The sequence below is a fragment of the Aulonocara stuartgranti genome (genome assembly GCF_965226115.1).
Source record: "Aulonocara stuartgranti genome assembly, chromosome: 9".
Lineage (NCBI taxonomy): Eukaryota > Metazoa > Chordata > Actinopteri > Cichliformes > Cichlidae > Aulonocara > Aulonocara stuartgranti.
The window spans coordinates 14,987,845-15,015,811 of record NC_138960.1 but is presented as its reverse complement, the minus strand read 5'-3'; the positions used below and the strand labels follow the sequence as shown (position 1 = coordinate 15,015,811).

The 27,967-nt window shown below is 40.5% G+C and overlaps 1 protein-coding gene across 4 annotated transcripts in view; it reads right to left on the bottom strand.

The window, feature by feature from the left end:
* rnf152 (ring finger protein 152) overlaps window positions 1–6,115 on the bottom strand; it is an 86,651-nt gene extending 80,536 nt beyond the window's left edge. For 3 of the 4 annotated variants that reach the window (XR_014279038.1, XM_082547503.1, XM_082547504.1), the window contains exon 1: window positions 6,071–6,115. Coding sequence is in view for 2 of the 4 variants with exons in the window: in XM_082547503.1 (XP_082403629.1) it covers window positions 6,071–6,098 (28 nt within the window). In the remaining 2 variants the exon portion in view is untranslated. Of the gene's footprint in view, window positions 1–3,079; window positions 3,169–6,070 lie in introns of all 4 variants that reach the window. The other variant, XM_082547505.1, reaches the window with a different exon arrangement.
* Between the last annotated feature and the right edge of the window lie 21,852 nt (window positions 6,116–27,967).

The window sequence follows — 27,967 nt, the reverse complement described above, 5'->3', positions numbered from 1 at the left end:
TCGTTGAAAAATATCTCATTTGTTTAATTTAAAAGACTTTTCAGCCATTATCCTTTGGTGACGTGAAGCACTGTAGGATCAGTTTTGCAGCTTTTCTATGAATCATATTCATCATATCAGGGGGCGACTGTGGCTCAGGGGGTTGGGAAGCGTATCTGTAACCGGAAGGTCGCCGGTTCGATTCCCGAGCTCTCTGTCCTGGTCGTTGTGTTCTTGGGCAAGACGCTTTACCCTGCCGCCTACTGGTGTGGGCCAGAGGGGCCGATGGCGCGATATGGCAGCCTCGCTTCTGTCAGTCTGCCCCAGGGCAGCTGTGGCTACAACCGTAGCTTGCCTCCACCAGTGTGTGAATGTGAGAGTGAATGAATAGTGGTATTGTAAAGCGCTTTGGGTGCCTTGAAAAGCGCTATATAAATGCAATCCATTATTATATCATGAGCTGTTTCTCATTTTCTCCATGCTTTTCTTTTCCCATTGTTCTGGTTCAAGTTCATCATAGTTTCATCTGTTCAAATATTGTTATTTATTTATGTGCCAGCTCTTCTCGCTGTGTTCTGATGAAGTCTAATCTGACCTTTCTGTTGTTGAGTGTGTTTCTATTAATGAAACTAATTAAGGCATCTCTTCATGTAGACTTTCACAGTGGGACACCTACATCCTTGAAGCTGTTCTTGACTTTGTTAGATGCTGTGGAGGAGGTTTTCTTAACCTTCTTCTTAAGAATTTACCAGATTTTTGATTTGCCGACTCCTGTTTTTTGCTTTATCTCTCAAAGTTTTTTGATTTTACCTCATTTATAAAATGACAGTAAAACCTCTTAAGTTTAAGCTGGAAGTATGTGTTTCAATCACACCTTGATCGTTTGATTTAAACTGCAAAAATGATGTATTTTCCCAGCAGGTTATTGACACAACTGTATCGTCTCATCAGTGCACATTAACATTAATGACCTTCAATGCATTTGACTGTAATGAGTCTGTGCTGTTATTTGCAGTAGGGTGCTCCACTTAAATTATCCTTTTCAATTAAGAACTTCAAGCCATTACCCTCCCAAAATGATCTCACAGATGAAAACATCTTAAATTATTATTAATGTTGTTGGGTTCTTTATATTTTATGCTTGTTTTATTCAGTGTGCAGTTTTGGTGCTCAATTTTTATTGTTGCTTACATATTTTGGAAGCTTTTGTTGTGGTAATAGTTTTAACTTAATATCTTAGTTTTACACCTGCTCAGGTGACAGACCAATAAAAATCCAGCCATTATTTTTAAAACATATTTTCCGTTGTACATAATTTATTTTTCATGATTTCATTCCTCATTACACTTTTTCTCACCCTTTCCCCATTACGTGTTTGTTCATAAATATTAAATGATGATATATTGGACATGTAGCAAGGTGTAATGGGTCTAATGGGCTCATTTAAAAGTAGATGCAGCATATTACCACACTGTTTAATGTAGATTACGTACTATATTTGTGGCTTTGTTTATATTAAAAGTGGACTTCTGGGCTGAAAATTGGCTCCACTTTGACCCTGATCAGATACATGTGTAGGTTTTTGGCCCTCAAAGATAAAAAATAATTAGTCCTGAGGTGTACATTTTTGAAGATTGTACCCATGAGGGCAGAAATAGATATCCTGCACCTGTGTCCATACACTCAGAGACTCTCATATTTCAAGTTCTGCTGGTAACATCAAAGAGCATGAAAGTCAGCAGCATGACAGAGGCAAAGCAAAAGAAAAAAGAAAAGAAAAGAAAGAAAAGAAAAGAAAGAAAAGAAAGAGGGCTTGTATGACATCCACAAATCCAGCAGACTGAAATGAAGCTCATACTGTTAAATTAGTGTAATCAGTGAACTTCTCTCATCAGAGGGATCTGCTCCGTCCCCATCTGCTCCCTGCCAACCACTGCAGGGCTTCCTCGGCTGATAGCACCCCACGAGCTTGGCACCAGGTTCAGCCACCGTGATGAGGACATTTACATATTAAGCATTTGGCTGCTGCTGGTATCAAGAGTGATTTACAGTTAGCAGGGCCCGTGGGCCGAGGCTGACCTTGTGTGAATCACTGGTGCTCCTTGTTTTATGATCTAAGCTGTGGCAGAGTGTGCACATTCATGTTGTTATCAGCCGTAGTTTTCTCATAACATCATCAGACTATTTCACAAAGGAGCTAAACAGCCTTGAAAACGGAGCACTTACTGACATGTGTGGCTGAGCTCTGACTAATGCACACCCCCGTTAGATGGGTGAGTTAATAATAACTCTATAATAAAAGCTTAACCTGTGCAGCACACAGTTCCAAAGAGGCGTACAGATCCAGATGCAGTGAAGCCAAAAACACTGGAAAACCAGCTGTGGTTTGTTTTAAACCATAGATTCAGTCAAACTGATGAGCCGAGGAAGTCTGCTCTAAAGCAAATTAAAAATCGTCTCTAGATTTAAAAGAAGAGCATGGAACAGTCAGAATACACCGATCAGATGATAATAAAATTAATAAAACAGATTTTAGAACTTAATTCAGTTCAATTTATGAAGCACCAAATCACAAAAGCAGCTGTTTTAAGGCTCAAAGACTTTAAAATAATCATTCAGAACAGCAGTGACATGCAGCACCAGCTTAGATGTGGGCAGGCTTGTATTTTTTTTTCTCCTTCCCTGTCTTCTCTCTCATGCTTTCTTCCATCTTGTTACTTCCTGCTCTCAGGTGAAGATGTGGGCCACTGCTTCCTCGCAGGTCAGCCTGCAGGTGGAATGGTCTTTTCCTGTGTTTTTTCCTCCCACACCTGTAGTTCATTGACTAATCAGCTCATGATATTTAAAAACCAGCTGGTGCTGCTACACTCCACCATCACGGTGGTAAATAGGCCTCCTTTTTTTTTTTTTTAAACTTTCCAGCTCTCATATGTTTCATCCAGTAATTCTCTGCTCTCATTTGTTCTCCAGTTGTCTGCCCGAAGCCTGTGTTACGCTTCCAAGTTCACTGACCTGCATAACTTCAAGAAGTTTAATGAGCACAGCCAGTTTAACTTGGCTGAGCCAAACAGCCACTGCAACTACAAAACCAAGGACTTACCTGCAGCTCACCTGCCTGCTCTCTATTGAATCTCTTATTTCCTCACTGGAATTCCCCCCGTCTGTCTGCCTGCTGCCCCTCTGAATCACCTATTCAAGAAAACAGCAAGTAAGGCATCAGAATCATATTAAACTTTGCAAGATGATACCAGTTGCCCACTGTTAACATCTACTCTCCTGTTCAGCAGAAACTCCAGCTCTGCTCCAGCTGTGAATACTCCCTCTAGAGTCAAATACTGGCTCTCTGATTACTCATTCCACCTTTACAAATAAACCTTTTCAAACAGTTATCAGTTGTATGTATGAGTGTAGTCTTTGGGTCCATATTGCAGTTAAATGTATGACAACTGTGTTCTGAACTAGCTGGAGCCAGTGAGGACTGAGACACTGATGTGAAAAGTGAGTTAGTAAAAAAGGTGTGTGCTAACAGTTCAAGTTACTGGCTGAAAATGAAAGTTTGCACTGTTTCAAAAGCTGACTTTTAAACATTGCTTAAGATGAAAGAAACAACATTGAATGACCTTTGAGAAATTCGAAATTCAAAACCGAAGAATTAAATTTAAAATATAAAATATATATACAAGTATCCCAAATGTTGTTACACAAAAGCAGCTCAGTTAAATATAATGATAATAAAATAATACAATGCTGGTCAAAAATAAGATTCTTATCACATAGTTTGATGTTACTGATGAGAGTCTTCGTGTAGCCGCTGACCTGCCCAGAGAAGCTGCTGGGACTCAAAATGGTCTGTGTTGGTGAGAGCGTTTAACCAGCTGTCACGGGGAGTGGTGGTAGCATTATGCTCTGAGGCTGTTTTCCACTCAGTGGTGCCGGCTGGTTGAAACTTGAACACAGTCGGGTATTCCAACAGAACAATGATCCGAAACACATATCAGAACTGGTTTTGGAATGGGAACGCCATGACAACGCCTCAGACAAGTTCAAGGAGGTGGTCAGGGAGTGGGAGGTCTGGGCTTCTCTGCTTAGGCTGCTGGCTGGCTGGATGGATGGATGAAGCTTGTTGATGGCTACCAGAATTGTCTGATGGAAGTGTGACTAACCCTGTGTTTATACATTTAACCCTCTGTGTACAGTTAAATGTATAAATAGGGAAAATCCAAGATAAATTCAAACTCATGCACCCAATTCTTGTTTTTTAAAGTCATTTAATACACTGAACAAAAATATAAACGCAACGATTTTTAATTTGCTCCCATTCCCCATGGGATGGACGTAGAGACCTAAAATTCATTCCAGATACACAATATAACCATCCCTCCCAAACAGTGGTCACAAATCAGTCCAAATGTGTGGTAGTGGGCACATCTGCTATATTGAGATAATCCATCCCACCTCACAGGTGTGCCACATCAGGATGCTGATCTGACATCATGAGTAGTGCACAGGTGTACCTCAGACTGCCCACAACAAAAGGCCACCCTGGAATGTGCAGTTTTTTGCACTATTGGGGGTCTGGGGACCCAGAACCGGTCAGTATCTGGTGTGACCACCATTTGCCTCATGCAGTGCAACACATCGTCGCATGGAGTCTATCAGATTGTCAATTGTGGCCTGTGGAATGTTGGTCCGCTCCACTTCAATGGCTGTGCGAGGTTGTTGGATATTCGTGGGAACTGGTACACGCTGTCGTATACGCCGGTCAAGCACATCCCGAACATGCTCAATGGGTGACATGTCCGGTGAGTATGCTGGCCATGCAAGAACTGGGACATTCTCAGCTGCCATCTGCCCTGAACAATGTGAACCATGATTCATCCGTGAAGCGCACACCTCTCCAACGTGCCAGACGCCATCGAATGTGAGCATTTGCCCACACAAGTCTGTTACGGCGACGAGCTGGAGTCAGGTCAAGACCCCGATGAGGACGACGGGCATGCAGTTGAGCGTCCCTGAGACGGTTTCTGACAGTTTGTGCAGAAATTGTTTGGTTGTGCAAACCAATTGTTCCAGCAGCTGTCTGGGTGGCTGGTCTCAGACGATCTTGGAGGTGAACCTGCTGGATGTGGAGGTCCTGGGCTGGTGTGGTTACACGAGGTCTGCGGTTGTGAGGCCGGTTGGATGTGCTGCCATATTCTCTGAAACGCCTGTGGAGACGGCTTATGGTTGAGAAATGAACATTCAATGCACGGGCGACAGATCTGGTTGACATTCCTGCTGTCAGCATGCCAATTGCACGCTCCCTCATTGCTTGTGGCATCTGTGGCATTTTGCTGTGAGACAAAACTGCACATTCCAGGGTGGCCTTTTGTTGTGGGCAGTCTGAGGTACACCTGTGCACTACTCATGATGTCAGATCAGCATCCTGATGTGGCACACCTGTGAGGTGGGATGGATTATCTCAATATGGCAGATGTGCCCACTACCACACATTTGGACTGATTTGTGACCACTGTCTGGGAGGGATGGTTATATTGTGTATCTGGAATGAATTTTAGGTCTCTACGTCCATCCCATGGGGAATGGGAGCAGTAACAAAGGTGTTGCGTTTATATTTTTGTTCAGTGTATGTATGCTGTGAAATCGTTCCAGCCTGCAAAAAGAACAATTCAAAGAAATCATTAAAAACCCCAAATCCCCATGACATCCATGTAAACTTCAAACGTCCCAACTATACTGTCCACTGCATCATTCACCTGAAGCTGAAGATGAGAAATGGTTGAGGATAAAGAGCATCGTCATACTAAATCGTAACTTTAAAAACGCAACACTTTGATCCTTTATGAGACACTGCCACAGATCATCTTCTGACTGCAAGTGTTACACTTTTTATGCATTTAGTGCTTCGAATTAAAATTTGTTTATTATAAAAATAGAATGAAAATAATAAAATAACCCTTTTTTTTTTTAACTACTGGCACAACACGTTTGAAGCCATAACGTATTATCTTTATTCACACAAACCTTCCAGCAAGCAAACCCTCAACTGCACAAAACAGGCTGAAAAGCGATAAGACATCTGCTGACTCACCCCTCGACTGACCACCTGACTGCTCCATTTTGCTTCACACTCCAGCTGGCTTTACTCCCTTGGCCTTACCTTCCCCTAAGCATTTCCTTCTAAAAAAGATAGACGGGGTATGTTGATGATAATTTACCAATATACCCCACCGCCACCACCTTCTGCTTCGGCTGCTATCATCCAATCAAATCCCCCCTTTCAATCTCAACTCGATGAGGAAGAGATAGGAGTTAAGGTGACCTCGTTCTGAAAGAGGCTGGCAAGGCTGTATAATTGGATACTCTGACATGAGATTGAGTTTATCCCAGGTAAAAAAGGCCCCCACTGACCTGCTTTCCCAGAGTGTTTGCGCAGGGATGGATGTTTGTGAATGAGAGTAATCACTTTACAGAGGATGAGATGGGGCCGCTGCTCCTTGAGCCTCTGAAACAACAATCAGTTTATGCTTGCTGAGAGGAAAAAATGCACCAGAGGTCAACTTTAGTTTGCTGCAAAGCATTTGGCCATTGGTACACTCTAAAAAATATTCGTTGTGTTTGTCGGTAGAACTTAACAAAAAAGCATTTTTCTGCTAAAAAAAAAAAAAGTAAGTTGTCTACATGTACACTTTCAGTGAGTTGACTAATCAATGTTAAAAGTCAGTGCAACACAAAAATTAAAAAACAGCTCCTTAACTTAAATGTTTGAATATAAATAAAATACTTTTGTCATCAATCAACAACAGAAAACATTAAGTTTGTGTAACATGTAAAAATGAGTTTCAACATCCTTCCACAGTGGTATTTAAATAGTTTAAAAGAAATTTCTCTCACACGTTTGGATTTGACACCTTATTACAAGTTTAAACTGCAGTCTGTAGATGTAAATTTTAAAATTCGATTTTGTTCAGTCTTTGTGATTCATCTTTTCAGTGTTGCATTGTAGTGTTTTAGAAAGGTTTTAGCTTGTTAACTCAAAAGCTTCAATAATTCTTTGCATTACAAAAGGTTGCAGTAAATTTCAAAATGCATTGGACTTGCAAAATTTGCAAATTTGAAACATCAAGAAGGAATGAGCTCTGAAAGCATTACAGGCTTAAACATAGCCATGGTGGACTGTTTATGCCTTGCCTGTACTGGGATTGTTACTGCTCATTTAAATGTTCATGGAACGTGTTGAACATGTGCTTCTCATAGGAACCGAAAACACGCTCCTCACTCATTGGATGACTTCAAGCCTGAGCTGATACAGAGGTGTGTCAGTCGTTTGAATGCAGGAGATGATCCTCTTGAGGAACATAATGAAAATCCATCGTGTGAAGATGTAGCAAATGCAGAGGATGAAGAAATTGGTGAATTGCCTAATTTAATTGAGAAACATTTAGCCCACCTACTACTAAAACTGGAAAGTATATATAATGTACCTCGCAGGTGTATTGATGAATTCGTTGTTACAGTTACAATTCATTTCTTCCTCTGCTTCAGGTCCTATTCATCAAAAGCACAATTGTGCTGTTGATGAAATTTAGGTTACATTTACTTTTACTCACCTTATCCTACTGCTAGCAAAGTGGGCATTTAAAGCAGGTCAGTGTGTAACAGTTTAAATTGAAGTTACAAAGATTAAATCTTTAATTCTTTTAAAAATATATTTAAAATCAATATTTGGCACAACGCAAGTCACATAAATGTAACAGTTTTGACTTTTCACCTAATAAACTGTAAGTTTAAGTTTTGTTTTGCTTTTTTTTTTTATTCTCCAGAGTTCGGTGGAAATGAAGAGAGAGGTCGCAATCCGTCGCCTGAAGGTGTATCTGAAAGAGAAGGAAGAGGATCTCTTCAGAGAACAGCTGGTAGGTGAATCTCGCATTCTTTTGTTTTATTTTTAAATGGCACATTAAATGGAAACATGTCAGCATTTTAACTACCTACCTGGTAAAAATTCAAAAGTGTTGAAATCATGTGGTATATAGTCCTGTTTCCCCGCTTGCTAATTTCCTAGTTTGTTTGTTTGGTTTTTTACATATTTGTCACACTTAAATGTTTCAAATTGATCAAATTATTTGTAAGCTGTTACGACCTGTCTAGGGCCAGGCAATAACATGAGTGAGGCACTCGCTTCCCCCCCCCCAACACCCAAGCAGCCACAAGAAACAAATCCGGTAGATACAAGGTGATTTATTTACAATGTGAAATAAAGGAACCAAAACGGGAGTGTCAACACTTCAGGGTGAGCCAAGGCCAAAACAATAAACAAAACAAATCTACACAAATCCCGCACCCCTGACCTTACCAAAACAAAGTCAAAAATAAAGACAGAGTCTGACCTCCTTAACTAACAGGAGAAAACGGGTGATCAAAAGAAACGGCAGCTCACCCCTACCCACTCCACTTCCACAGCTTTTAAGCGCACTGCAGCCAGCGGCTGCCACAGGAATACTGCTGGGTCATGAGGAGACACGCGAGGACCTCTCCCGCTGTAGCACTCCAGCCTCCTTTTAATGGGCGGGTCCTCCAGCTGGAATCAGTCACGTCGGGGCGGTGTATCCACGCACCAATCGGAGCAGGGCCCTGGCACAGCTAAATTAACATAAAAAGACAACACCTGCACAAACAAACACATGGACATGCAAGTTCGTAACAAAGCTTATAAATGATTATTTAATTTATTAGAGGGGGGTCAGTCCACAGAATATTGTTGCAAATGTGTTGTGGATCATCAGGATGTTTGTTGGCAAACGCGAGGCGAGTGTGTGTGTTCTTTTTGGTCGACATTGGTTTTCGCCTTGAATCTCTCCCATAGATGGTGTTTTTGCCATTGTTGAATCAGGAATCCTGACCTTAACTGAGGCAAGTGAGGCCTGCAGTGCTTAAGATATTGGTCTGTGTTCTTTTCTGCCCCCCTGACATGGAGCTGATATGCTCATGGAGTAATGTTGGTTGGCCAGGAACTCTTGGGGAGGTTCATCACTGTTCCAAGTTTTCTCTATTTGTCAATAATGGCTATCACTAAGGTTCACTGAATGACAGAGCCAGGCTAAGTTGGATGGTTTTTTAACAATGTGGATTATTTTTAGTTTATATATTTGCACAAATTTGTATTTCAAAATGTTTTCATTTTTGTCTGATTAGATTAGAACCCGAATGAATTTTGTGTCCTGAGCTGCATGATTTTGTCATCATTCACATTAATAAGCTTAAATGGACATTATCACTTTTTCCCACGTGCTCAGATGTGACAGTTTGTTTAATTTCTTTATGTAATGATAGAGCTGCTTGGACTGTTGGACAGCAAACAGCTTCTTACTTTAAGGCACTGTAACTAAGACTTTTTGGTAATTATCTTATGTAACACTGATTTTTTTTTTTTAATTCACATAGTTCACAGAAAGACGTGTAACAGCACAACAGTGCTGCTAATAAAACACTAATTTACACCAATTTAAAATCACAGAGGACTGTCTTTTCCTTGTTGGGTGAACTTCTACATCACAGTCTCTGTCATGCTTTAACTCAGAGTGGACACTCAAATTTTACTGTAACATAAGAGTGACACACATGGCTGTCCCTGCCTGAGCCTGAACCAAATCACAGAGCATTATAGGCCTTTAAACTGCAAAGATTACATGTTTTCAATTATTTTCTCAACTCTTCTAAGTCATAAATAACTTCATATTTTGTTGTATTCTAGATGTTTCTATTTTATTTATTTACTTTCTCATCAGAACACCCTGTTGCCTCTCTGTTAACAAACAAAGATAAATTACTGTACCTGAGTATGACGTGGGGAATGGGAATCAGCTTGTGCTTCCAATCTCTTCGATTAAGGGGAATTACAGATGAAAGTAACCAGTCTTTGCCTCGTTATTCTTAAGCATTTAAAATGAACCCTTTAATTGTGTCCTTGTAGATTCCACGCTGGCGTTGCCTCTCAGATACATGCTCTCTGATGCAGTTTAAATCAGCAGAATAGCCTGTAGCATTTCTGCCTTTGAAGCCAAGCTGAGATGAATTTCAGGGATTATTGCAGTAAAGGTCTGATCAAACACCGCCCAAGTAAATCTGAGGTGCAAATTAGCACTGGAAAAGCTGGGAAATGTAGCTTCTTCCACATTAAGATAAAAGGTGAATAAAAGAGATTTAACGCATTTTCAGTTTGTAGTTTTTTTTTTTTTCTTCAAGTTTGATGCTTTGGAGTGCAGTGTCAACCCTCACACAGAAGTTTACTGGAATCCACCAAAATTGATGAAACAACACATTTTGGTTTGTGTGGGAAGCAAGAAAAAAGTATAGCAAAGCAAAATATATTTCAGATTCTTCAAAGCAGACTCCTGCTTTGATAACAGCTTTGCAAACTCTTCATTTTTCTCAAACAGCTTCTTGAAGTCATCACCTGAAGGAGTTTATGCAAACGCTCAGGACTTGATAGGTTGATTTTCTCCCTCTCCGTGCTCCAGTTCTTCCCAAACCAACATGTTTGTGGTGCAGCAGAAGATCTTCCAAGATCTTCTTCCAAGATTGTGACAGTTTGACGGTGTGTTTTTGGTTCATTTACCAATAGCGTGGCATGTCGGAATTCTTTCCTGACATTTAAGATGTTAAAGGTTTGGCAGGTTATCCTGTTTGTTTGTTAGAATTAAGGAAAACAATGCAATTTTCATCTCATGGCATCTAACAGGTGCTGTTGGTGCTTATAGGAGTGGTTGGTGGCATCCAAAAAATAAATAAATAAATATATGTGTGTGTATATATATATAGATATAGATAAATGAATTCAGGCTGTTGCAAGATGTCCACCTTAAGAGCTAGCTTATTTACATCAAAATTAACTACTGGATCGATTTCCCAAGTTTTAATGTCATTATAACCAAATATAATGACATTAAAATGCAGCTTCATATGAACTGGAAGATACTGAACCCCCTGATTTATATATATATATATTATATACATACCTGAAGATTTCTAAAGGTGCTATGGACATGAAATTCTCACAGGATTTTGAGAATAATTCATCCAATCAACACATGCAAAAAAATCAAAGCATAGATGTCCATAAATTAAGTTCTGTGTAATAATGAGAACAGGGAAAAAGTATTGACCAGGCTTACTGACATGTACTTAGTACACGTCAGATTCAGGACACGCCCTGTATGGAGAAACGAGTCCATGCACTGCTCAGGTGTGATTTTGACCCATTCTTCCACACACAGTCTTTAAATCCTGAAGGTTCTGTGGGCCTCTCCTATGAACTCTGAGCTTTACTTCTTGCCAAGGATTTTAAATTGGATTCTGGTCAGGTGATCGGCTCGGCCAATATAGCGGCTTTATTTTTCTTTCTCTGAATCCAATTGCAAGTTTCCTTTGCTGTATTTTTGGGATCACTGTCTTGCTGAAACATTCGCCCTCGTTTCATCTTCATCGTCCTGGTAAATGGCAGAAGATTTGTATGAAGAATGTCTCTGTACATTTTTCCATTCATCCTTCCTTCAATTACATGAAGTGTGCCAGGAAAACAGCCCCACACTATGATGTTCCTACCGCCAAACTTCATTGTCATTATGGTACTTATGCAGTGCCTTTTGACTTCCAAACATGGTTTATATTGTCTAAATGTTCTTTAAACACACTTCAGCATGCTTTTGTCTTCAGCAATGGAGTCTTGTGTGGTGAGTGTGCATGCAGGCCATGCTGAGTGTGTTACTTATTGTTTTCTTTGAAACAACTGTACCTGCTGATTCCAGGTCTTGCTGGAGCTCTCCACAAGTGCTCCTTGGCTCTTGGACTCTTCTGATAATTCTTTTTACTCCTCTGTCTGGAATCTTACAGGGAACAACTGGTCATGGCCGTTTTATGGTGAAATTCATTTTTTAATTCATTTTTTGCTCGCTGGAACCTTGAGTAGTTTATAACTCTTCTGCAACCAATACCATCCGTATGTCTTGCAATAAAAAGGTTAGCCAGGTCTTGAAAGAGCTCATTGGTTTTACTCCTCATGGGATGTTTCCTGTGTGACACCTTGGTAATGAGACACCTTTATATAGGCCAGCTGGGACTGAACCAGCTGATATTAATTTGCACTAAGTGGCAGGATTGCCTTCTAATTACTGACAGATTTCAGCTGCTATCATGACTTTCCATGCCTTTTTGCCCCTCCCTTTCTGCACGTGCTCAATACTTTTTCCTCGTGTCGTTTGTCATTATTGCACATAACTGTCAATTTATGGATGTTTCACTAGTTTGGTCCACGTCCTCATCTTAGGATTTGACAGCGTTTTAGTAGGTAAAGGTGAATGCTTGGACATGAACTGAGCTGCGGTTTGGGGAAGGCCTCGAAGGGACTGGCGACGGCTCCCGGGCAGATCCCGATGTACTAAATAGGAGTGAAGAAGTTAAAGACTTGAGAACAAGGAGGGTGGGGCACGTAAACAAGAATGAACAGCTTGCAGAACTGGGGGGAGCCTATATAGATGACAACCGGAAGGAGCGTGTTTGGAGGCGTGGCCCCGCTCCTGAATACATAATCTCCAACTATGGTTTGATTTCTTTGTATGTATGAATTGACTGAGTTGATACAAACATGTGGTGATAATTTTATGTTAATAGCACCTTCAGAAACACATTTACTTAGAAAACTGGTCATGTGTTCGATACTTATTTTTGCCTGCTCTGTTTCAGTTTGTTTGATTATAGATTATTGTTGAAACAGTCTTCCTATTTAATCCGGCTGGCACAGTTGTTGCCAGAGGTGGGACCAAGTCATTGTTTTGCAAGTCTCAAGTAAGTCTCAAGTCTTTATCCTCAAGTCTCAAGTCAAGTCTCAAGTAATGTCAGGCAAGTCAGAGTCGAGTCTCAAGTCACTGGTGTAAAAGTCCGAGTAAAGTCACAAGTCTGAAATTTTGAATTTCAAGTCCTTTCGAGTCTTTAAAAAAAAACGAAAAAATAATGTTGCAGTTATGCTAAATGTAAATATTAGACCATGTAATTTTAAAATCTGTGTTTTTCTCAACACATGACAAAATAGTGAACTTAGAAAATATACACAAATTGTGAAATTGCACCTCTTTAAAATGCAGCTCAATTAAACCTAGCTCCTAGAATAATTTTCACCGACAGTTCTGAGATAAGCTGCATGTTATTCTTGGATGCGGTTGTAGGACCGGCTTTAAAATCGCATGACAAAAATATCATACACATTAAAAAAAACTGCATCACCAACGTAGCCTGGAAAACATTTGCTAGTTAGATGAAGTCAGCTATTTCATCGTAGCATATTTATATGCATATTTATAATCATACAGTTCTTGGAGTGAGTGCATACACTCGTGAAGTTTAGTAACTTCAGGTCACTGCAACAAGCCCAGGTACAGTTTACTGACGGATGGGTACAGGACCTTGAAATGCACCGTGTAGAACGAAAGACCATCGTACGTATCATAAGTTTACCAGTCTCACAAATCGTCTTCATAAATACACATTCGTTAACCGTTTATTAATAGGACCTTTGAGCTCAACGGTAATTAATTAGTAGTGGAAATAATTTCTGGTAGCATCACAGAAATGTAGCAGTGACAATAATACTGTAATCTGTAATCGTACTGGACAATTAGTGATACAAAAAACCTGTTTTATCCTGTGAATAAAAGTATATGTTTTTGTCAATGTACCATAATAACAGAAGCGAAACGCAATATTGTGTCAGGACAATTCACTATTTATGCACAATAAATAAAGGAGCATAGCGCAACAATTTCTGTTCAGCGCCAGACTTGCTTGTAACCTATATCACCAATTATGTTAAGAAAAATGACGTGTTAACTACAACAGCAGACTGACCTTTGTGTAAATGCTTGGAGCAGACTAACCTGTGAGCTGGAGTGTTCTGGGACGTTATATTTGGTCTTTGAATGGCTGCAATCCAGGCCATCCGTCGCCTCTTTGTTACTTCGGGAACAATTTCTCTTCAACGACGTAATCCGATAACAACCGATCTCTTTACCCGTCGGCTTCCCGTGGCTGTCATGCGACCGGCTATTGCAGTTAATCATACAACAGCTTCTTGACATTTTTGTGTTTCTTTTTATCGCTGTGTGACTGATTTCAATTGAAAGCCTGCGTGCGGTAGTACCTCTTGCCACGAGTTCCCAGAATCCTTTGCGGTTTTACCCCTGAATGACGTCACATTTTCAATCTCTATATAATATGCATGTTAAATTTTATATTTGGGGTAAAATATCAAGTCTTTTCAAGTAAACCGGTTCAAGTCCAATTCAAGTCCCAAGTCATTGGTGTAAAAGTCCAAGTCAAGTCACAAGTCTTAGAACATTTTTTCAAGTCAAGTCTAAAGTCATAAAATTAATGACTCGAGTCTGACTCGAGTCCAAGTCATGTGACTCGAGTCCACACCTCTGGTTGTTGCTGCGTTGGGACTTCTTAGTTGCAGTGCAGCATGTGACAATTAAAAGATAGATATTAGCAGTGACTCATGGTCGAAGTAGCTATTCAATTTGCTCGAATCCTTGAATTGCCCGTTTCTTAATTATATCCCTCCTTCTTCCAAACCTGACAGGAAGTATGTAAAAACAGATGTAAGGTAAAAGTTTGTGAGTGTGAGAATATGCCAACTTCCTGAGGGCTGTTTATGCCAGAGTAAACTCAGTTTGAGCCACCAACAAAGACAAGTAGAAACTGCTTGTTTGTTCATTCATCGGCCAGCACAAGCATTGGTTTCCAAGTATCTGTTGGCGTCCATAAGACTGGCAGAAACATTTTCGACTTCCTGCCTATTCGCACAAAAAACTACATTTCAGAAAAGAAAAAAGCAAACAGAAAAAGAACATCTTCCCCCAGAAAGACTCGAGTTATTGGAGGAGTTGATTGAAAAACAGGATGTTATTTGAGCATGTTCTCATCCCAGCATGTCACGTAATGTTATTTTATCATTGCCTGCATCTCACCATCTCAGCATTACACACTATGTGTCCTTTGGCATCTGTGACGCACCAGTTGTAGCAATAACAATACCCATGAGAGCCATCCGCCTTGGTTTTATGGAACTTGAAGGTGCATATTAATAGAAAGTATCAGCCAGATACTGATTGTACATTTGCTTGCTGTAGAATTAGGGACTAAAAACCTCATTAGTAATCATTAGTCATTTTCTTAGGGCCACATTTGCCTTTAACTAAAAAAAATTGACTCTGGGCTGAGTTTGGTTGTCTCAGCTTGCACACTGGTCCTCTTTATATGAGCCAGATGTCAGATGTGTTGTGGGATTTAGGCCACATCTGGCCAAAATCAATGGTCTCAACCCATCTCAAGCCCAGCTCCTGACCACATCTGGTCCTCTCAGCATTTCCCAGTACTGAAACTGAGCTGAAAGTAGCAAAGATTAAGGTGGAATATATCTGTTCTCTTGGTATTAGGTTATGTTTAGGCACTAAAAGTCATAATGATCATGATCAGATTTTAAAAAAAGAGTGTTAAAATGATGCCGGTATGCATCACATACAGCTAGAAAATGGCATCTTGGTCATACACCAGCAGCTTGGACATTATATTCTGGGACTAAGTACAGGCGACTTATTTTATCAGAGTTATTATCAGTGAGGAGGTGAAAGCTATACATACTTAATTCACTGACCAGGGCTGTCATATTTAACAGGATGACTTAAATGAGGGAGGACGTTACTGGAGCAATTCATTTTACTGAGGTGGGGTTTTGGGAAAAGTTGTTTCCCTTTTCCTTCTGTAGGTATGATTCCAAAGATGGTTTCCAGACAGGCAGAAATACTGATGTCATGATGCCTGTAATTATGGATCCAAAAGCACAACACAAACTAGAAAAACTGTTTATTTACAGGACAGGACCTGGGACTTCTAAACAGGTGAGAGAAGATCAGGTCAGATTTTTTTAGCAGATTGTGAGGATGGAAGGAGGCAGGCCAGAGGAGTTCAAAGGTGAGGGGGGAGTGGGCAAACAGGTGAGTAATGGGTAGGTATTTCTTCCCCCAGCAGGATTAGACCAGCTTGTGAGAGCAGGTGAGTCAAGTTTGCAGAAGTTATCCAAAACCCTTCACTGAGGAACAAAATTCATAGAGGAGTTTCCAGCTGTTTATGGCAATAGCAGTTTTATTTATACAGTACAACACATTTCATTAAAGGTAAACTTAATGTGCTTAACACAGAAGATAAGAGCACCAGGAAATTCACCAGGGAAAAAAGAAAAAGCAAAGTCACAACTGAGGAGGCAACAATCTAGCAGAATGTGGAGGCTTGAGATGGTCTTTAAATACTGCAGGCTTGATGAGCTAATAACAACCAGGTGGGACGGCTGGAGGTACGAAAAGCTGGAGAAAAATCTGCAGAACCAGCCCACTGCTACGCCTGAGAGGCGATAAAGAGTGAGAGGGAGAAAGGAAGGAAAACAAACTCGGGCCTGCCGGGACGGTGACTGCTGGACCACAACAGAGCCCTAACGATTCGCGGAAAAGCCTATCCTTTCATGTGGAGGACGATGATGAGTGTATCAGACATACGTGTTGGAAAATAGGTCTGTGGAAGATCTCTGGTCCCAACAAAACTCACACATTTACACCAGAAACAAGAGTTAAGGATGGAGCGAGAGGAAGAAAAGAAGAACAATGACAAGGGCATGTAATCTAAAAACCACCCCACCTGTCTCAGAGGAATAAATCCCACACAGATCAGGATTAAGACACAATGCTGACAGTATCCGCAGCATGCTGTCCTTTACATGTCATGCAGATTGAGCTTTGTAAGACAGGATGCCCTGATTGTGATAGTGGGACAATCTTCAGATAATAGAGTGCCTGAGGAGCTACATGGAGAGACTCGAGGGGATGACTGTCTCAGCTTGATGGACAACACCAAGAGTCTGGCTGTGGATGTCTTCAAAGAAAAAAAAGCTGTAAATCCACTCGGTTTGTGTTTTTCACTGCATCTCACTCTGCAGACACTGTTAATCTCACGGTGTCGCTCTACTTTCTCACCCAAATTTCCTCTTTCCTGTCCTCCTGCCTGTCTGTCTCACTTTCAGATCTCTGTGTCTAATTAATTCTCGCATATATCTCAGGCTGTGGGTGATCAATGACCTCTCACTAATTTACTTGGCAGCACATACAGTACAAGTCGAGCGCTATCTGGCAGAGCTGCTGGTGGGTACAGTACATGTCAGCAGGCGGCCGTGTGCAAAGTATAAAGTGAACTGGCCTCTGAATATATCGGAGGCTGTATTAACATCTCAGCCTGGAAATGAAGCAGAAATTGAATTTTGAGGCCCACTGCTTCTTATTTCAGAAAACTGACCTTCGGTTCTAATGCTAAGTGGAGATGGATGAATATATTATACACTGTGTACAGAGAACCAGCCCACCAAACAGCTCATATCGTGCAGAGGTTTTTATATGTCAAGGGACCTCAATATAAGAGACAGAAAATTTTAAACCAGACCAATGAGACTGAAAACAAACAAAAAGGTGTAAAACTGATAAAAGGCACAAAAAAATACTACAGAGCAACAACAGATACAAGATAGAGGAGCTTCAGTTTTAATGTTAATTGATGGGAAGTGAAAATTTATTATTAGCTTTAAACTTATTATACTGTAATTTTTTATATAACTAGAAAGAGATGCTATATTAGAGCAATATTATTACAGAGACACAAGAAAAACAAATACGCAAAGTAACCACAAAGATGCAAAATGACTAAAAAAGGACACAAAAGGATTCAACACAATAAGAGAGACACTAGGAAAACAAGAAAAACTACCAAAACTATCACAATAACTTTACACAAACACAAAAAAGACTGCAATGATATGCAAAATCACATTTTGAAGACATGCAAAATAACAGTAAAAACACAAAAAATGACATGCATGCTGCACAGAGGAGGAGGAGGACGCATCTATTATAACAGCATGGCTTCGTAGAACTCGCCTGCCTGCAGCTCAGACCTTTCACCAGCTGTAAACATTTGGAGGACCATGAAACAAAATATACAACAAAGAAGACCCAGCGCTGTTGAGCAACTAGAATCCTATCTCAGCCAAGAATGGGTCAACATTCCTCTCCCAGAAGTCCAGCAACTGGTGTCTTCATCTCCCTGATGTTTGTAGACTGTTGTTAAAAGAAGAGAGGCTAAATACATTTTAAAAAATTAATTCAAATACAGTATTTTTAAAAATTAAAAAATAACTTTAAAAAAAGTAGAGAGGAGGCCACATGGTCAACATGGCCTTATCCCAGCTTTTTGGAAATTGTAGTCATCAAATTCAAAACCAGACAATGTTTTTTTCTTAAAATTGTGCAGTTTCTACGTCCTTTTTTATGAATAAAATACGGGTTTAGGGGTTTGAAATTCATTGCAATTGTAGAATAACAATAAAAAACAGCTATTAAAAAATGAAATCGCTAAACAGAGATGCAAAACAATCTCAGAGACTCAAAAACATACAGAATAACTAACAAGACATAAAAAAAATGATAGAAAGGCAAAAACACAGTATAAGAACTGCAAAATGACACACAGTCACTACAAATGATCATTACAAGCAGATGCAAAACAATGTGCACAAACAGAAGCAGAATGACCACAAAGACGTGCAAAGCGAGGTCCAAAATATTCATAAAGATTCTAAATAGTTACAAGGAGACAAATAACTATTCAACAGAGCTGCAAGGAGACTGAAAATCCCTACCAGGAGATGCTAAATGTTAGAGGCGTACTTGTGCAGTGTACTAAATGAACTGGCCTCTGAATATCTGGGAGGCTGTATTAACACCCCTGTCGCAGCCTTGAAATGAATCAGAAATTGAGTTTTGAGGACGACTGCTTCTTATTTCACAAAACTGACCTTCAGCTTTAATACCGGCAGAAATGGGTGAATACATTATGCACCGTGTATAGAAACAGCCCAGCAAACCGCATCCACCACTGCGGAGTTTTTCCCTCCCGCTGTGTCCAGGGGTCTAATGACCTCGTTATGGAACGATCTCCAGGGAGGAAATGTCATGCATTTTGAGATGAACCAAACCATGACGGTAAATGTGTGCACTTTCACACCTGGACGGCGCCTCTGCCCATCGGCTGCATCTCCTCCCCACCTCTGATTCAAATTCAACTCCACTAATCCATGATAGACACGCAGCAGGGTCTCCAGAAATCAGTGACCGGGTCAGCTGTTTCCTATCCACGAGGGATTATATCAGCCTGCCTCAGGAAAGCAGGAGAAGAAAGGGGGGGAAAAACTCCATATCTTGTGTTAACAAGCTCCAACAAGCAGGCAGGGGATCAAATCTTTGCTCGCTCTCGAGCTTCATTCATCACACTTGCAAGATAAGCTAATTTTACAGGGAAAGTGTTAAATTTAGTGACGATACCATTCATTTTAGCTTCACATCAGAACATCAGCTGAGAGAAGCATCTGTGAGATAAATGAGTCAGGGTTTGAGCATCACAGATTTAATTAGGTTGTGAAAAGTGAGTGTGCGTTATTGCGGAAGCACCAGCACAGTGTGAATCGTTCAAAAACGGCAAAGGAGAGTACAGTAGAAGTTTCTTTTCTCTTAGCAGACAGCATGGTGGAGGCTTTCGCGCCATCTGTGCTTCAGTCTCATCATCTTTGGTGAAAATGTAGCGGCGCTTATCACAGGAGACGCACAAAGAGAGCTCAGCTGAAAGAGGACATTATGGTGTCTGACAGTATAAAGGCTGCAGATCTTAGTGTGTGAGGCTCCCACTGTTTTGTGAGTCTGAGCTGAAGTGTTGGAGAAAAGCGAGTGACAGGTTTGGTTCACGCAGCAGCTTATCTTTACAGTTACTGCCATATGTTTGTTTAGGGATGACGATATTAAATTACAGGACATTTATTAAAGGGGATCTATTCAGTTCATTTCCAAATTCATATTTTTATATTTGGACTCTACTAGATACACTTAACAGCTTGTGATATTGCATCTTATTGAAATAGCAAAGTCTGCTGATAATTCTCAGTTCCTAATCGGCTCTGTCTTCCTGTGTTGTCACGATTTACCGGATATAAGAAGCAGGAACTGAGCAGGAAGAAACTACCAGTTACTCTGATGGTCAGGAAGGGTCTGTAGAAAGGGAGAGACAGGCAGTGGGGAGTTGGGAAAGAGAGTTAACTCCACCCGAGTTCTTCTGTCGAGAAGGTCATGGTGGCAATGGAGTATGTCAGAGGACATGCTGCGTTCCAGAGTTGGCTGAAATGAACAGTGGAGAGTCAGCACGCAGGTGCATTCCCTGAGAGAGCAGGACTTGTGGAGGAGCTCGAGGCTGTGGTGGTTTGAAGGGTTGTCCAAGAGGCAAGGCAGGAAAGTCTTTTAGGTGAGTTACAATTTTCCAGGAACAGAGTTATAGCAAGGAGCCTGTGACACTGTGAGCACAAGAGAAAAGGAAAGAGACTATTTGCCAACATAGTGAAAGTAACAATCTGGTGGAGATTTGCAGCCACAGCTGGTCCCAACATCCTACAGATGAACAATGGTTTGAAGTGCGAGAGTGTGATTGGAATGAGATGCAAAGCTGCCTCTAATTTTAAGCGGAAGGAGAGAATGGCGGAAAAAAATCCACCAAGCATGAATCAGAACCTGACACCAAACCAACACAAACAGAAAAATAACTGTAGAGATGCTGGAAACACTGATGTGTTTGTTGTGTGTTTGATGTCTTGCCTCTGCTCGCTCCTTTCCACTACAACACTGAGTGAACATGCCCCTAGTCAGGCCTCTGAGCCCCTCTGCCTCACAACCTGATGTAATGTTTTTGGGAGCGCTTCAGTTTCAAGCATTACCCTGATTCCTTGACAAAAATGGGATTTTCCATACAGTTTTTGCAATGAAACTTAGTCGTGTCACTACCATTCTGCAAGTAGTTGGCAAGCAACTGTTGCGGGCTGCATAAACATGACATATGTGTACATTTCATGGGAGGTGGACATCATGTTATGACATACCGTAGGGTTACAAAGGGGTTTGCAGTTACACATATAGGTATCAATCCCCTGTGACACCTCTTAACAATCGGGCTTCAAAATTCACCAGTGAGACATTTACATGTTTTATTTTGTAGGACAAAATGTGAAAATGTCTTTGGGTGATGTTTAGACATTTCTCTGAATTCATTAAAAGATAACTGAAAAAGCTATCATTCCTCCACCTTTCTATGGAGGGAAACTTCATGGCTTTTACATTGCTGTTCGCTGTGTTAATCTTACATTGTTGATCAATGGTGCTTGCTTAATGGGGAACCAATCAGTGTTAAGCTCTGCCTAACAGTTTCTCAGAAATCTTTTTTTTCCTCTCTGTAAATGGCACTAAAAGCAAAGTCCTTCAGGTCCTTCATTTCCTGCCTGCCGCTTCCTGCAGGGAAAAACAAGCTCATGTAGGAGCGATGGGGGGCTTTTTACAGGTCTGTGTGCAGTGGCCTGTTGTCTAATATCCGCCACTAAAATGTTCGACCATGCCAAACATGGAAAAAATTTCAACCAGGCACATTGTCTTCACTGGTGCCATTATCCCTGCCTCTGAGGTTAAGAAATGTTGCAAGTATTACATCTTGCTCTTTGGAGGGTTGTTTTCTTGTCATTTTACCTTAAATCAGGTGTTTGTTTGTTTTTCAACAGAAGAGCACCCAAAGTGCACCAGAATATACACATCAAAGAAAACAAGAGATAAAATAGGCTCCAGAAAATTCTGTTTTTCCTGACTCAAATCGTGCTGTGTCACAGTGTAATCAGCTGCTAAACTTTCAGATGAAATGCTACAAGAGGCAGCTGCAGCTTCACAGGTGTGTGTGTGTGTGTGTGTGTGTGTGTGTGTGTGTGTGTGTGTGTGTGTGTGTGTGTGTGTTGTTTCTCCGCAGTGCCCCACCTCACTTCCCCACCACATTACATAATCAGGATTATCTCATTCCTCCATCCTGCACGCTATTGTTTGCTATTCCTAACCTATTCTGTAATCCTTTTCTGCAAATGAACACTCAGCTTCTGATAGCCACATCTGCTGCGTGTTACTGCAAATTAAGGAGGAAAACAACATTCCTCCGAGCTCTTCGAGGGCCCCAGCTACACGTGTTTGCAATCTCCGTCGTCATGAATTTGCTCGTCATTGGCAGTCCCGCTGTGTTTGTTTGGGTAAAATGCCCTGTGCCCAGGCCTGAAAAGCCCCAGATGCCAAGCTGATTACCTCCGGGTGGGGTAGCAGTGCTGCCAAGTGCTCAACTCAGGAAAACAAGTCCATGCTCAGGTATTTATAGTCTTTGAAGCTGAGCTCAAGTGTTCAATAAGTCATACTGTGATCTTAAAGTGGACCTGTTATGCACATTTCCAGCTCCACATTTCAACTACACTACAGTAGCTTTGCATGAGTCACAGCTTATAATAATCCTTATTTATCTTATGTTGGACTTTAGCGCGGCCCTTCTGTTCATCCTCTGTCTAAAAAGAAGCTGTTTAAGCTCCTCTCCCTGCAAGTCAGTTGTACTAAGAGTGGTTGGGCATGAACAGTCTGCATGTAGGGTATGGACATCCAAGAAATGATTAAGGAGCATGAAAGAAAATTTCTCCTAAGATTTTCATATCATATCTGGAGGATGCCCAGACTACCCTCATCGCAGCATCCCCCAGTTCATCTGGTGGGACGCCAAGACATTCCCAGGCCTTCCCACGGCAGCCCTGACTACCCTGTTCAGCAGGTGACTGTGTGCTTAGATGACAATATTTGGGACATCGCCACTCTCTGACATCATAAAGATTGAGTAGTAGAAAAAAAACTGAAACTGAGTGTTTAGAGCAGCATGAACCCTGATTTTTGCGTCACGAGGATTACTTGCACATACACTGACCTCATTATTTGAAAGCAGTGCATATATGTGACAGAAAATAGGCACAACAGGTCCACTTTAAGTCATGTATATCTTTAATCCAGGGCTGCTGAATGCCTGTCCAGCAGCTGATCATGTCTCTTTATTCACGAGCAGATAATTTATGTCTACTTAATATTCATTTCATGCCTTGAACTGAGTATAATCAGCACTACAGTATTTACTGCTGATAATTACTTCACAAGATGAATGTCCTTTTCTCTGTGTGTGTGTGTGTGTGTGTGTGTGTGTGTGTGTGTGTGTGTGTGTGTGTACTTGTTTTCATGACATCTTAGGACAATTTTATGATAACACACTCACAAAATGAGGACGCTCAGAAAAATGAGGACATTTTTGAGGTCCTCATTTTTCTGAGCCTTCTAAAGTGTTCTAGAGGCTCCCAACATGCTCCCAAACCAAAAATCTCGAAAGTCCTGAAACATCACAATTTTATGAAAAAGTGTGTTTAAGTGTGTTTAGCGTTTTTGCTCACTTTCAGTTTCGCCGCCTACTGGCCAGTTTTGGAACTTAACACACTTTAAACACACTTTCAGTGACGTCACTCTGCGAGTCCTCATATTGTAGGTGTGTCAGACACAATAACACATTTGACCCAGGTTATACCCTTCTGGGGCTTAGCGGACACATGCGTGGACAGCACCTTTTAGTTCTTATGTCCAAAGTCGTATTCAATGTTGAAATGGAGGTGAACTTTATTTCAATCATTCGTGGAATAGTAACAGATGAATTTTGAGGCTTCTGAAAATTGTTCGTTCAAACCTTGCCAATTAAACAATCATTCTAACACACATCAAAAACTTTTCACATTTTTATACATATTAAGGTGAGCTATAAGCAAGGGTAACAACAGTTAAATCAGGCAAATCTTGACAAAAATGAAGGTCTTTAGATTCAGTTATCAGTACCTGCACAGCTTGGTTTCTTTTGTTGTTGACAAAATGTATCGAAATATAAAGTTTCAACATTTGTCTAATTATATTACTATTAATTAATGAGTCTTACTTCTCAAGATCAATGCACAAATTGTCTGACCTTCACTATGCAGAATGATGTGTGTGCAGATTTTGACCCTTGAAGAGTTTATATTAATCTACATTAATATAATTGCATCTGCAATCTGCAGTTGAACTTGGAGATTCCTGCCGCTGTCATCTGATTCAGTATGATCATCAGGCTCAGTCTCGACTCTGTGTATCTACAAGAATTGATGAAAAAAGTCAACACTTTATTAATTATATTTTAAATTCAACTTACCTTATACTTTTTACAATATAGTATAAAATGCATATTGTTTCTTTAAAAACTAATAACACACTATTAAAAACTGCAGAATGCACAATTCCAGCTTCATTTAGTAATTCAATTAGTAAATAAAAGTGAGTAATTAAGTCACTTAATTAACTAAGCAACTGTAAATGTCACAGAAGTACAATTCAATTTCAATTCAATTTTATTTATATAGCACCAAATCACAAAAAAAGTCGCCTCAAGGCGCTTCATAGATACAGAGAAAAACCCAACAATCATATGACCACCTATGAGCAAGCGCTTTGGCGACAGTGGGAAGGAAAAACTCCCTTTTAACAGGAAGAAACCTCTGGCAGAACCAGGCTCAGGGAGGGGCGGCCATCTGTTGCGACTGGTTGGGGTGAGAGAAGGAAAACAGGATGAAAGACATGCTGTGGAAGAGAGACAGAGGTTAATAACAGATATGATTCAATGCAGAGAGGTCTATTAACACATACTGAATGAGAAAGGTGACTGGAAAGGAAAAACTCAATGCATCATGGGAATCCCCGGCTGCCTACGTCTATTGCAGCATAACTAAGGGAGGATTCAGGGTCACCTGGTCCAGCCCTAACTATATGCTTCAGCTAAAAGGAACGTTTTAAGCCTAATCTTGAAAGTAGAGATAGTGTCTGTCTCCCGAATCCAAACTGGAAGCTGGTTCCACAGAAAAGGGGCCTGAAAACTGAAGGCTCTGCCTCCCATTCTACTTTTAAATACTCTAGGAACAACAAGTAAGCCTGCAGTGTGAGAGCGAAGTGCTCTAATAGGGTGATATGGTACTACAAGGTCATTAAGATAAGATGGGGCCTGATTATTTAAGACCTTGTATGTGAGGAGTAGAATTTTGAATTTAATTCTGGATTTAACAGGAAGCCAATGAAGGGAAGCCAAAACAGGAGAAATCTGCTCTGTTTCTAGTCCCTGTCAGTACTCTTGCTGCAGCATTTTGGATTAGCTGAAGGCTTTTCAGGGAGTTTTTAGGACATTCTGATAATAATGAATTACAGTAGTCCAGCCTGGAAGTAACAAATGCATGAACTAGTTTTTCAGCGTCACTAAGAGACAGGATATTTCTAACTTTAGAGATGTTGCACAAATGAAAGAAAGCAGTCTTACATATTTGTTTAATATGTGCATTGAAGGACATGTCTTGGTCAAAAATGACTCCAAGGTTCCTCACAGTATAACTGGAGGCCAAGGTAATGCCATCCAGAGTAAGAATCTGGTTAGATACCATATTTCTAAGATTTTCAGGGCCGAGTACAATAACCTCAGTTTGATCTGAATTAAGAAGCAGAAAGTTAGCGGCCATCCAGGTCTTTATGTCTTTAAGACATTCCTGCACTTTAACTAATTGGTGTGTGTTATCTGGCTTCATGGACAGATAGAGCTGGGTGTCATCTGCATAGCAGTGAAAATGTATGCTATGTCTTCTAATGATACTGCCTAGGGGAAGCATGTATAATGTAAACAGAATTGGTCCTAGCACTGAACCCTGTGGAACTCCATAATTGACCTTAGTGGGTGAAGAGGACTCTCCATTTACATGAACAAATTGTAGTCTATTAGACAGATATGATACAAACCACTGGAGTGCAGTACCTGTAATATCTACAGCATGCTCTAATCGCTCTAATAGGATATTATGGTCAACAGTATCGAACGCTGCACTAAGGCCTAGCAGGACAAGCACAGAGATGAGTCCACTGTCAGAGGCCATAAGAAGATCATTTGTAACCTTCGCTAAAGCGGTTTCTGTGCTGTGATGAACTCTGAAACCTGACTGAAACTCTTCAAATAAGCCATTCCTCTGCAGATGATCTGTTAGCTGTTTGACAACTACTCTTTCAAGGATTTTTGATATGAAAGGAAGGTTGGAGATTGGCCTATAATTAGCTAAGACTGCTGGGTCTAGAGATGGCTTTTTGAGTAAAGGTTTAACTACAGCCAGCTTGAAGGCTTGTGGTACATAGCCGATTATTAGAGATAGGTTGATCATATTTAAGATTGAAGCATTAATTAATGGCAGGACTTCTTTGAGCAGTTTTGTAGGAATGGGGTCTAAAAGACACGGAGGATTGGAGGAAGTAATTATTGAAGTTAACTCAGAAAGATCAATTGGAGAAAAAGAGTCTAACTTAACATCAACGGTACTAAAAGTAGCTGTAGATAATGTTACATCTGTGGGATGATTATTGGTAATTTTTTTCTCTAATGATAAGAATTTTATTTGTGAAGAAGTTCATGAAGTCATTACTAGTTAACGATGGTTGGCTCAAAAGAGCTCTGACTGTTTGTCAGCCTGGCTACAGTGCTGAAGAGAAACCTGGGGTTGTTCTTATTGTCTTCAATCAGTGACAAATAGTAAGATGTTCTGGCTTTGCGGGGGGCTTTCTTATAAATCAGCAAAATATTTCTCCAATTATGATGATCCTCTAAATTTGTGACACGCCATTTCCTCTCCAGCTTACGAGTCATCTGCTTTAGGCTACGTGTTTGAGAATTATACCACAGAGTCAGGTACTTCTGATCTGAGACCTTAGTTTTCACAGGAGCTACAGTATCCAGAGTCATATGTAGTGAGGAGGTAAAATTATTATTAACAAGATAATTGACCTCTGTTGGGGTAGCGTTCAGATAGCTGCTCTGCTCTGTGTTGGTACAGGTCATTGAAGATGATAACAGTGGGTGGATTACATTCTTAAACATAGTTACAGCGCTTTCAGAAAGACATCTGTGATAAAGTCTACTCTCCACTGCTGTGTAATCAATTATTGTAAATGTAAATGTTATCAGGAAATGATCAGACAGGAGAGGGTTTTCAGGAAACACTGTTAAATGTTCAGTTTCTATGCCATATGTTAAAAACAAGATCTAGAGTGTGATTAAAGTGGTGGGTGGGTTCTTTTACATGTTGAGAGAAGCCAATTGAGTCTAATAACAGATTAAATGCCATGTTGAGGCTGTCATTCTTAGCATCTACATGGATGTTAAAATCACCCACAATAATTATTTTATCTGAGCTGAGCACTAAATCAGATAAAAAGTCTGAGAAATCAGAGAGAAACTCTGTGTAAGGCCCAGGTGGACAATTAGATGATAACAAATAAGACTGGTTTCTAAAAATTTTCAGCTGGGGTGGACAATGCATCAGGCTTTCAAATGAATTAAAAGTCTGTCTTGGTCTTTCATTAATTAATAGGCTGGTGTGAAAAATTGCTGCCACACCGCCCCCTCGGCCTGTGCTTCGAGGTTTCTGGTAGTTAGAATGACTCGGGGGTGTTGATTCATTTAAACTAACATAATCATCCTGCTGCAACCAGGTTTCTGTAAGGCAGAGTAAATCAATTTGTTGATCAATTATTAAGTCATGTACTAACAGAGACTTGGAGGAGAGAGACCTAATATTTAATAATCCACATTTCACTGTTTTACTCTTTAGTTAGGATGTGGATACTGTATTGTTCTTTCTTTGTAATTGTTTATGTTTAAGTTGTTTGTTGCTGGTTTTTAGTTTGTTTTTTGTCTTTTTGGAAGCTGACACAGTCTCTATGGAGATGGGTTTTTGGGGGGGTAGCAGGAGGAGAGAAGCTGCAGAGAGGCGTGTAAGACTGCAACTCTGCTTCCTGGTCCCAACTCTGGATAGTCATATTATGGGGGGTTTAATTAATTTGTCCATATTTCTAGAAATGAGAGCTGCCGTCTCTCC